General features: G+C 40.2%; 1 protein-coding gene across 1 annotated transcript; it reads left to right on the plus strand.

Annotated features, from left to right (window-relative positions):
- The first annotated feature begins 5,729 nt into the window (after window positions 1–5,729).
- COX17 (cytochrome c oxidase copper chaperone COX17) lies at window positions 5,730–11,509 on the plus strand. The gene is made up of 3 exons (XM_019650535.1): window positions 5,730–5,963; window positions 7,804–7,892; window positions 11,375–11,509. Exons 1-2 carry the CDS (start codon window positions 5,857–5,859, stop codon window positions 7,886–7,888), a joined length of 192 nt encoding a protein of 63 aa, XP_019506080.1. The 5' UTR covers window positions 5,730–5,856; the 3' UTR covers window positions 7,889–7,892; window positions 11,375–11,509.
- Window positions 11,510–12,083: the final 574 nt, after the last annotated feature.

Raw genomic sequence — 12,083 nt, forward strand, 5'->3', positions numbered from 1 at the left:
CCTGAATCACAGCTCTTCATCATCTAACTGTCCTACATTAATTCACCCAAGCAGCTCTCATGCCAAATATACTCTAGATTGTATTTTCTTAAATTTAGATTTCCAAGGTTTCAAATTTCTAGAATATGTCTCTCTGATATACAGTTTCCTTTTGACAGTATAAAAGTAAACTTTAAAATCTTTTTTTGTTTTTTTTTAAGATTTTTATTGGAGAATTGGGGGGATGGGAACAGCGCTGGGGAATTGGGGGAAGGGGAACAGACAAGTTCTTGTCGTTTTCTTCTTCAGTCTAGTTGTGGAGGACGTTGCTTCACTGGCCCAAGTTGGCACCATCATTGTGCTCTTCCCGGGCGAGGCAGTTCACTGGCCCTCATATGTGGGATCCGAACCGGGGCCCTCTGGCATCCCAAGCGAGTTCTTAACCATCGCGCCACTCGGCCGGCCCCATGATGATTCTTTATGATGCTCAAATTATCCCATTATGCTAGTGGCACACCACAGAGTTGGCCTCTTTGTCCTTTTGATGTCATCCACAGAAACTTCTTGAACAAGCCTCCCAGCTGCTGTTCCTCTTTCCACACATGGTTTTATTTTCTTTACGTCTTGGGGTTTTTGCAAACCAGCCACATACCTTGTCACCTCCAAGCATTTATTTGCTCAAGATGATTTCTTTGCCTAAAATGCCTTTTCCTATTTATTCCCCCAACTAATTCAGGTACCCTTCAAGACTCCGTGAAAATTCTGCACCTTTATGTAGTTTCCCAAAATCCCCCAGAGTGAGGCTTCATTGTTTCAGCCAATGCTATAGTAGCACCAAAAGCATTGACCCCTTTGTATTAGTAATTGTTTTCAACTCTGCTCTCCACAACTGTGAGATCACTGAGGGCACGGGCCTTCATCATTTTATATCTCTGAAGTAACTGCTACATGAAAGCTTAATAAAATGATTCCTAAATGAATAAACCCATCCGTTTGTTAAACAAATTTACTGTCTACTATGAAATAGGTATTAAAGATTTTGAGATAATTTTTGCAGTTCACTGGATGATGGAGAAAACAGACACAAACAAAATACAGTGCTATAATGGTATAATATTTTTCTGTCTCTGGGTATAGCTACATTTCCCACTTTCTGTTCCTTCTCCCCAGAAAGCTCCTCACCCTGCCGCCCCATTTACTCACCACTGACTCATCATTTGAGGTCTCAGCTAAAATGTCTCCTTCTCAGAAAGACTTTTCTTCATTCTAACAGATAAATTATCTGAAGTAGCCAACAGCCAGCCCCGTCCATAAACACATCAGAAGACACTAACCAATAGAATATGTCAACCATGATGGGATATATGTGACTATGTAATTATCTTACATAGACTGTAGTGGCCATTTTGCTGGAGTTGCTCACTCTCTTGCTGGCTTTGAGGAAGCAAATGGCCGTGTGGGAGCCCCATGTGGCAAGGAACTACAGGTAGCCTGTCAGAGCTGAGGGCAGTTTGTAATCCACAGCCAGCAAGAAACCAAACTCCTCAGTCCTACAACTGCAAGAAACTGAATGCTGCCAACAACCTGAGCAAGATTAGAAGCATATCTTTCCCCATTGGAAATCTCACATGAGACCACAGTCTCAGCCAAAATTTTGATTGCATTCTTGTGAGACTAATCAGAGGAGCCACTTAAGCCATAGAAACAGTGAGGTGTCTTAAGGTGTATTAAGATGTACAAAGGTGCATTACCATTAGTTTGTGGTAATATTGTTACCCTGCAAGAAATGATTAACATGCGATCTTTATGAAATTAGATTCTGTCAATTAGTTTACTAGTATAGCAGAAACTTTGATATTGGAGAGGGGTACTATTAATAAAATTTCATTAAAATGAACTTGATACTTTGCCATGTTGGGAGACAGATCTCCGTGGGTCTCTCATGTTTCTGTTTGTCTTGAATAAGCTAAGAAAATAAAAAAAGGGAGGGAGCACTATCTGCCTTTTTTCCTTCGTTTGTGTAGGAGATAACCTTGAACAATAGAGACAGTGTCTGCGTCTAGAGCAAAGGGTAAATTTGTTTATAGCCTTAGAAGTCAGGGATAGTGTCTTCCTTTGAGCAAAGGGCAGGAGCTCTTACTGCCCATTATTAAAGATGTGGGTTTCCTAAACTCACCGTTCCTTTCTTGTGGTGCAACCCAGTGTGTAAGCAGATGTCATCTAGCCTTCTTCACATCATCTTGTGGGAATTGGGGCTCAGGGAAGTGACACAAAAATGTTGATACTTTGCTGCTACTGTTTTGCTTAATAAATTATCCTTCATCTCTGACCTCAGTTTGCTGGCTTCTATCACCATTCATGGAACCGTGGCAGGCAAATAGGGCAAAACTTCAGACCCTTCAGATTTCTCGAAAAACTATAGAGAGTTATGTACAGCACGTACTTACCTGTGGATATTGGAAAGCATTTTTTTGTAGAGGCAGAAATATACATACTATGCAAAATTACCTCTGAATCTAGTAACCAGGCAAGTGAGAATTCAAGTCTTGTATTGGGTTGTCGGAAAAGTCATGACATATTTTGTCTATGTATTTCAAAGGTCATTTATTTATAAAAAGAACAAAGATCAATCAATGATATATTGCCCATTTTGTTCAATAACCTTTTGCCATCTTTCAGTGAGCTTCACAAGTCCTCGTTCATAGAAGAACCTGTCTTTATTTGTGAAAAACTGAACAAGGTGCTGATTTACAACCTCATCTGAATTGAATGTTATACCATGCAAGGAGTTTTGAAGAGAACGAAACAAGTGGAAGTCTGACAGCGCAAGGTCAGGCAAGTATGGTGAGGCACGTCCCATCCAAGCTCCAGTAATTTGTGATGGGTGATCAAACTTGTGTACGGTCTCGCGTTGTCACGATGGAACACAACTCCTTTACAGTTAACAAGTTCTGGACGTTTCTGGATGATGGATTCATTCAAACTGTCCAATTGCTGACAGTACACATTCAAATTGATTGTTTGGTTCCTTGATAGGAACTCGAAAAACACGACACCTTTAAAATCCCACCACACTGAGAGCATAACCTTCCTCTGATGAATGTTTGCTTTCAATGTCGGTTGAGGCGAATCATCACGTCGGGACCAAGACAGTTTGTGCACCACATTGTTGTAAACAACCCACTTCTCATCACCAGTTATCAGTCGCTTTAAAAAAAGGATCGTGTTCTTCACGTTTAATGAACATCTTGCAGATGTTTATACGTGCTGTCAAATGAACTCCTTTGAGTTCATGCGGAACCCAAATATCGAACTTGCTTACGTATCCCAGCTTCTTCAGGTGGTTGTGAATGCTTGAATGATGGATGTTCAATGTTTCTGCAATCTCTCGTGTCCTGTAACAGGGTTTGACTCGATCAATGCCTTTATTTTGTCGTCATCAACCTCGGTGGGGCCTCCCTGACCGAGGAGTGTCATTGAGATCAAAATCACCAGCTTGAAATTTCGTGAACCATCGTTGGCACTGACATTCTTGTACAGCATTGTCACCATAAACTTTATGCAACTTTACACAAGCTTGATGCATGTTCTTCCCTTTATGGAAGTAAAACAGTAAAATAAAGCAAAAATGCACAGTTTGGTCTTCCATCTTCAACTTGTTGTAAAATCTCCAAAACTCAACCAAATCACTCAATTTTTTTTTAGAATGCAGCTAGAACTGTCAGCTGTCAAATGACATAGCAATAACATAGATGCAAATTACTCTAGTACTTCCAAAATTGAAGTAGTGCCATCTGTTGCAAACATGCGTCATGACTTTCCCAACAGCCCAATAATTCTTCTCTCTCAGCATATGGTGTTACTCCTTCTCTACCAACCTCAACTACCCCCCCCCCTTACTTGGTAAAGTCTCCACACCTGGGATTAGTTAGGTGTGAAATATAGCTCAGAATACCTTTATAACAGAGGGATTTCAGAAAGTATTCCCTTAGTTGTGGCTTGTTACAATACCAAGGCTATCATCCCATTCACAGACTGACTGCTTGGTACCATTCATAGCTTATGTCCCCCTTCAGTACAATACAATAACATTTTTATTGTACTAAGAAAAAGTCCATTACAGTCACCATTTCATTTCTTGCTGCCTAGTGAATTAGCAATTATAGCAATAACAAAGAGCCCCAGTGGCTTAAAATAGTAGAGTATTGCTGGTTAAAATCAGAATTGGGGAGCGAGAATTTGATAAAAAAAGGTACTAAATCAAAGTAACCTCAGAGTTTTCTCTGTAAAACAGATGGTTGAATCCAATCTTTTATTGTTTAGTCTCTACATGCCACCTACTCTCAACTTAATCTATAATTACAGCTCTAAAAATTGTGTTTTGAGGGAGGAGTAGGTTATTGAAATTTTTCTTAAGGTAGAATGGGAAACACTGAATTTCATTGTGTAATACTCCTACTTTTCCTTTAATATTAAGTCCATCCCACAGTCTAAAGGCATTTAGGATGGGTAAGAAAAGTAAAGCATGATTGCTAATGTAAAAATCAATAGTTGACCTTAAAGCTTACTTATTCATAAATTAAAAGGCAAAAGAAAAAGTAACTCACATATGTGGGTTAGCTGTACCATTCTGAAACAAGAGGAGAGCTAAGTAGTCGGATATAAGTGACTAAATATTTCACTTTGGAGCATATCCTTTGGTCTTTTCTTTGAAGGGCAGAAGAGTATTCCATCCCTAAGAAGCAGTTGTTTAAAGAGCTTAAGAGTCACAGTGCTGAGGGAGGAAACCAAGATGTCTTGAATAATGTCTTGAACACAACAGGTTAAAAGAAGTGTATGTGGCGGTGCTGGCAAGGAGCTGTTACCCAACTTCTCTGCCTGAGGCCTGCCAATACTAGCTTACCCTGAGGAAGTTACAGAGAGTGTTGTCGCTACACGAACCCTCTCTTCACTGAAGCAGATTTTCAATTGCAGAAAATCTTATTCAGTCTTTTGGTCTATAATATGTGTCTACAGTTCATCTCAAGTTTCTTAACTCCCTAAACTTAGCTATTTATTTCTCTTACTTGTTCATTTCCTAGACACAAAAATTAGTAGCTCAATAAATACAGATCAATGATTAATTTTAAAATAAGTATTATTCACCTTGCATTTAGACAAATTAAGTGGGATAGTAGATAGAACACAGACCTTAGAGGGCATGGGGTTATAAAGTAAAGCACAGAGCATATCGTCAATAATATGGTAATAACTATGTATAGTGCCAGGTGGGTACTAGACTAGTCAGGGGGATCATTTCTTAAATTATATAAATGTCTAACCACTATGCTGTACACCTGAAATTAATATAAAGTAATATTGAACGTCGACTGTAATTGAAAAATTTTACAGTGGGAGGAAGGTGCAGGTCAAAAATGGGTTCAAATTTCCACATTTAAAACAAGTAAGTCATGGGGATGTACTGTACAGCATAGAGAATGTAGCCAATAATATTGTGACAGTGTGGTACAGTGTCAGATAGTTGCTGGACTTATGGTGATGACTTCTTTAGGTATATAAATGTTAAATAACTATGGCATACACCTGAAACTAATGTAATATTACATATTAGCTATATTTTAATAAAAGTCTTTAAAAATAAACTACCCTTTCGGGCCGCCTTTCTGCGCTTGCGCAGAAGAGGTGCCCTCCTAGTGTCTTAATTTACCCCTCTTCTGCGCAAGCGCTCTTTTTCTCCTCGCTGATGCCCATCCGTCTGAGGCAGGACTTCCTGTTCTTTCCAGAGCGACTGCCGGAAGTGATTGCGAACTAATCGGCTTTTGCGGTGGCTGGCCGTGTTGAGGGTACCTGTGCTAATTGCTGCTTTGGGCTTGAAAGATGCCGGGTCTGGTGGCCGCAAGCCCTCTCCCTTCTGAGACCCAAGAGAAGAAGCCGCTGAAGCCCTGCTGCGCCTGCCCGGAGACCAAGAAGGCGCGCGATGCGTGGTCAGTGCGCAGCCTGGGCGGGGCGGCCGGTGGGCCCCTCGCCGCCCTCCTGCGCCTCCGCTCTCTGCCGGTCCTTGGGCTCGTGGTGGCCATCGCTTAGCTGCCCGGCGCTCTTTGGGGTTTTTAGGGCCCAGGAGGCTTCGCGGTCGGCTGTCTCATTGCCCGTCCGAGCTCGGCCCCGGAAACGGACGAAAGGCTAGGACAGAGGTCAGATTGACCGGGCTCGCTTCACACACTCATGCCTTCCTGCGAAGGGTTTTTGAGCCTGAGGTCGGAAGATGTAGAAATGGATAAACTTGCTACTCGATTTAAAAGAGCTTGAAGTTAATGGAGACATATACCAGTGATTTCTGTGCTACGTGGTATGCACTATGATAGAAGATTTGGCAAGGCCAAAGAGTAAAAATTTTCTGGTAATTTCTCCCCAAATTTAGACATAGTAGGACACGGTACATTTCTGACAACAGTATAGAGTTCCCCGTATTTATCCTTCCCCTTTCCCCCGCTGCATTTTAGGTAGATGATTGGAAAAATCAGTCCCCGATGTTAGGTGCCGTAGTGTCCGGAATTAGTCATCTAGATTGCCATCAGTCCACAAAAGCTTTTGTTTGTCTTCATTTTATCCAGCCTCTATTGTGGAACAAATCATGTTAGCAATTCTCAGATAATGTGAATGTACACCTCTCCAGCCCCTTTTTTAGCCTCACATAAAGAAATCATAACTGGCGTAATGGGGGTAGTAAGAGTTGTAGGAACACAGTGCTTTTTATTAATACTGAGTACTTTGCAAATAATACTGTGGAGAGAGAACTGAAAAGACTACAATCTGATACAGAAATTGTTTCCATAGTAATATTTGAATCCTGGTCCACCAACTTTGTGACCTTGAGCAAATTATGTAATATATCTGCCTCATATGAGTCTGTGAAATGGGCCACATGACAGTATCTGCCTCCAAATTAACATAAGGGTTAATGATATAAGCCACACCAAGCGCCTAGCACAGTATTTACACCATGCAATAAATAATCAGGGGACACTAGCTATTTATCAGGAGCTCGCCATCCCAGGCAGGCACTCTCATTTGCAGGCAGCCCTTGAGCTTTTGAAGAATGTGTAGAATTTAGATGGAAGGAGAACCTACCCTTCTTTAAATTCCTGTTGCATCGATTCCCTGAGACCACTATGGCTTTTCTCCAAATATCTATAGTCAGGAGTCAGGTTTTTCTTACAACTGAATTTGGCATAACTTGATTCTTGGCTAAAATTACATTTTCAGGCCCTAGAAAATAAGCTGTGTGGTCCTGTTCTTAGTGAATTTTACAAGTAAAAAGTTCTTTGATCGTTATGAGGGGGTCACATCAGACTGTTCTTGGCTGCTAAATCTTGTTTGCTGTTTATGTTGTTGGGTGTTTTGTGATTAGAATTTATTTGGGTATATTTGCATATAGGGCAGAATCAAAATTTTAACTCCTCTGTGATACGTAAAAAAATTAAACTCATCTCTCTGTCCTTTAATGTAAATATTTCAGTCAGTTTATTTCATTATGGAGCAGTATTCCTTGGATAGGGATGAGAGGCAACATTTGATATGCATATTTATTATTTCTAATTAAACCCCCCGAAATACTAGTCGTGTATGGAACATCTTCATGAGCATGGACACACAAGAGCCAATAAAAACAAAACCATTTGGTGTAATAGCATTTTTTAAGAACTCCAGCTACATTCCATCAGATCCATGTTCTGCCTCACTTCCCATCACTATTATGCATGCTTATGTACTACTGATGTGCTTAATGCTTACTTTGTGTGATAACTAGTACATTTTGTTTTGTAGCATCATTGAGAAAGGAGAAGAGCACTGTGGACACCTAATTGAGGCCCACAAGGAGTGCATGAGAGCCCTGGGATTTAAGATATGAAATGGTGAGCATTGTACTTTCTCATTAGGAAGGTAATAATGCATAGGCTTATTACTTCACGTATCAACATTGCTTTACAGATTTAACAGTCATTGGGCAGCATTCTATGTGAGAAGTGGTTCACCTGGTTGGTTAATCTAATGTGCTGAAGTATCACTAAAAAATAACTTTTCATTTTCTAATGTAGGGAGTAAATGATTCTAATAAATTGAGAGACATTCAGTGGGTTTGGGAAGGGGAAAATTAGTTTGCAAGAAAGGGTTTGACAGAAGCCTTTAGTTATGTCAGAATCAGAAGGAATCATGGCTTAGGAAGTTCAAAATACTCAGTGGAACGTAAAGGAAAATGTTGTGTATTCCTCTCTTCTAATGTTGTGGGTCTTTAGTAAGTGCTTTTAAATAGGGAGCAGGCAGCACACAGAAGCACTGCTTTCTGCAAAACAAATTGTTGCTATTTCTTTTGTACTGTTCTTTATTCTAATAAAACTAAAACTTCAGACCATTCTTTGAAGAACTTTAAATCAAATTTTAATGCTGAAAGGGACCTTAAGTGATATGTGTAGAACAATACCACAAATAAATGATTTTCTCTCCTTTGGAAGCTCTTCCTTGAACTCACCCCCGCACTTCATTCAGGTCTCTGTTCCAAACTCTCCTTATTAGAGAGGCTTTCTCTCAACATTTCATCTAAAATGGCATCCCACCCCCATCACTCTATCCCAGCTCTGTCCAGTAGAACTTTCTGTGATAATGAAAATGTTCTGTACTTGCACTCTCCAGTATCGTAGGCACTAGTCATAATGTAGCTCTTGAGCCCTTGAAATGTGGATAGTAAAACTGAGGGGCTGTGTTTTCATTTTTATTTATCATTTGCATTACTTTATTCCAACTAGAATGTTAGTTCTGAGAGAGTAGGATTTTCTGTTTCACCCACTGTCATATCCCCATGACCTCAAACAGTACCAGGCACATAGTAGGTGCTCAATAGAAGGTTGTTAATTAAATGAATAAATAAATGAGGAAGCTAAGTCCTATAGGAGTAAAATGACTTTTGAGGAGAGCCAGCAGGATCAGAACTGCAACCTCTGTCTCCAGGCAGACTCCCTCTGCTTTGAGCCGGCCCTCACATCCACACCACACCACCATTTTTAACTTAATAATAGCTGAGAGATAATGCCAAAGCCACATATCAATATCACAGTAATAGAGAGCCTGGCTTCTTTTTCTTTCACCTCTTTCCTGCCTCTTTGGAATTTCATATATGGCCAGTGTTCCTCATTGAGCTGGAAAAAAGGAGGGGTAAGGAGCTTGTCCCGAGCTGATAAGAAGCATCACTGTGTAATGGAAAATAGTGTAGGCTGAAAGCCCTGAGGCTTAATTTGGGGTCTCCTGATGTCTATCTTTGCATGTGTTTTACTTCAGTTACATTTATTGTTCATGAAGACATTAACCCTCTCTGGGTTTTACTGTTCTCATTTATAAAAAGAGAGCCACAATAAATTTTGTGATTTTTATATATAGTATGTTTAGCTACTCTGTGTACACATGATATACTTAAGTGGCTTTTAGAATAGATGGTCATTTAAAGAAACCCCATGGTAAATTGTTTTGTAAAATAAGTAAATTGGGGATGGTGGATGTCCTTAAAAAGCATAAATATACCTATTGATTGTTTTGTTTTGTTTTGTTTTTAAAGATTTTATTGGGGAATTGAGGGATGGGAACAGCGCTGGGGAATTGGGGGAAGGGGAACAGACAAGTTGCTGTCGTTTTGTTCTTCAGTCTAGTTGTGGAGGACGTTGCTTCACTGGCCCAAGTTGGCACCATCATTGCGCTCTTCCCAGGTGAGGCAGATCAGTCGCCGGCTTCTGGACGGCCGCTCGTGCTGGCTGCTGGCTGCTGATGCTGGCTGCTGGCTACACATGCTGGCTGCTGGCTACACACGCTGGCTGCTGGCTACACACGGTAGCCCATGGCAACCCACTGCAGCAGGGGCTGCAGCCTACGCCATCGCTGGTGACTCACAGCAGCCCAGCTCCAGGTTGAGCTGTTGTTCGGCATCTTAGCTGTAGAGGGCAGTGTCACTGGCCCTCATATGTGGGATCCGAACCGGGGCCCTCTGGCATCCCAAGCCAGCTCTTAACCAATGTGCCACTCGGCCGGCCCCCTATTGATTGTTTTTAAAGACATGCAGTCTCAACATTTGTACATGGTTTTCATGTTCTTAGTACACACAGATCCCTGGGAAAGCCCTGAGACTGAAAATCTACCTCCCTAAGTGGAGGGGTGGGGGAAGACCGAAGAAAGAGGCTGGCCACCCCAGTCTGGAAATGGAGTAAATTTATTCTGGTTCTTTTTTTAGAAATGAAAACAGTAAAACCCAGAGAGGATTAATGTCTTGATGAACATTAATGGAGTTTATTAAGGGAATCTTACATATGAGGCCTGTCTTGGGGGGCTGCAAGACAAAATGGATCACTACACTGCTTGACAGGTGCCAGAGAATTACATAGGGTAAAGGGGGAAGAGTATTCATGGGTACTAGTGCGAAAATGCTACCAGATACAGGAAATGATTTTACATGCTTGACCAGGTCAGGACAGCGGCCTGTTCCAGGAACCAGCACATAGCATGAGGCAAGGGAAAGGTACTGATTTATGTCAGAATGCACATCAATTATGGTTAGACGATCTGTAAGGGGGGTTTGCAGAAAGCAACCTCTGTTCTGACCCGGGTTCAGATAGAGGTTGCAGGTCAGATAGGGGTTACGTCATGGAACAGTGTCTCCTCCACACTTGTTCATAATCTAACTCTCATCCTACTCAGTTGTGTAAGCTGTTGGCTAGTGCTGAGCCTGCCTTGATAAAAAAGGTGATTTTTAAAAATGCTAATTTTAGCAACATCAAAAGCTTCTCTTGGACTTAATGTGGACCACAAAGATAGTACAATTGTTATAAGTAGCATATATTCATAAGGACCAGAAGATAATAGTTTTCTTATGTTATTAGGACAGAGTGAAAGTAATTCCTATGTACTTCATTTGTGTATAAAAGAAAATACAAGAGCTTTGGACTTAGAAGACCTGATGTTTAACTGATTGTGCGGTCTTGGGCAAGTCCTTAACTTCTTGGACATACTTGAATCAGCAAGGAGGAGTTTGCAAATTTCTTCTTTTGAGTATCTGTAAAAATAAACTGCCTTAGCCTTTTTGGGAAGATATTTTTGAGAAAATACATATTATTTATACTTCAACAAAGACTTCTAAAGATTAAACAATATAATGAACAGTTTCAGTGATGTTTTTAGTTAGACAAAACTAGACTTTTAAAATATGGATCTTTTATTTCATGACTGGTTTAGAATAATTGTGTCAATTAGTTAATAGTACTACTTGGCTGAGGAACTCATGTATAGTGGTCTTAATTCCTTAACTCCGTAGGTCTGGCATGATGTTTGAAATCTGACTTTCTAAAATCTTTTTCTGTAGGTGATCTGCTCTGTGAATAAGTAATTCTTGAAGAATGAAGATGATTTAATAATTTGGAGAGTTCTTTGATGAACTTTGATAAATGGAAAAAGTATTTATAATTTATTAAAAAAAAGAAATATTCTTGGTCAGAAATCTTCAGGTGTGTTTCTTTCTGTGTTCCTCACATCCTCACATGGCATTTATTTATTTATTTTTCTTAAAGGATATAGAATAAACAAATCTTGTAATATAAATTTTCTATGTTGTCGTGTCTTTCTGGGAATTCTTAAGTATTTATTGTAAGGAGAAAACATACCGATCTCATCCAGTGACATCTCCAAAATCAGGTGCATAGAAGTAAGAAAATAACCCTTTACCAATTTGGAATGAGTGTGGTCAGCATATCCTCATTCAAGGTTTTGTTTTTTGTTTTTGACTTTTTTCAAGTCAAGAACTGGAGAAGCCTTCAGTCTTAATATTTTAAATCCTTATTGTTCTTGACTACTTCTTTCTTTTGGGGAAGCAATTTGTTTAGATTTTGGACCACATTAGAGTGCCTTGGCTTGGAAGATCTCAACTGTTTGGCACAATCTATACTGTAGCTGGCTAATTACATTTTAGGATAGACTAGGATCATAAGTTTAATGCCTAGGGGCCACAGAAAGTTGTCTGTTATTAATTAGAAGTTGGCCCAGGACAGAGGCTGAAGTGGTACAAATAAGTCCCT

Source organism: Hipposideros armiger, unplaced genomic scaffold (assembly GCF_001890085.2).
Source record: "Hipposideros armiger isolate ML-2016 unplaced genomic scaffold, ASM189008v1 scaffold_8, whole genome shotgun sequence".
In the NCBI taxonomy this organism is placed as follows: Eukaryota; Metazoa; Chordata; class Mammalia; order Chiroptera; family Hipposideridae; genus Hipposideros; species Hipposideros armiger.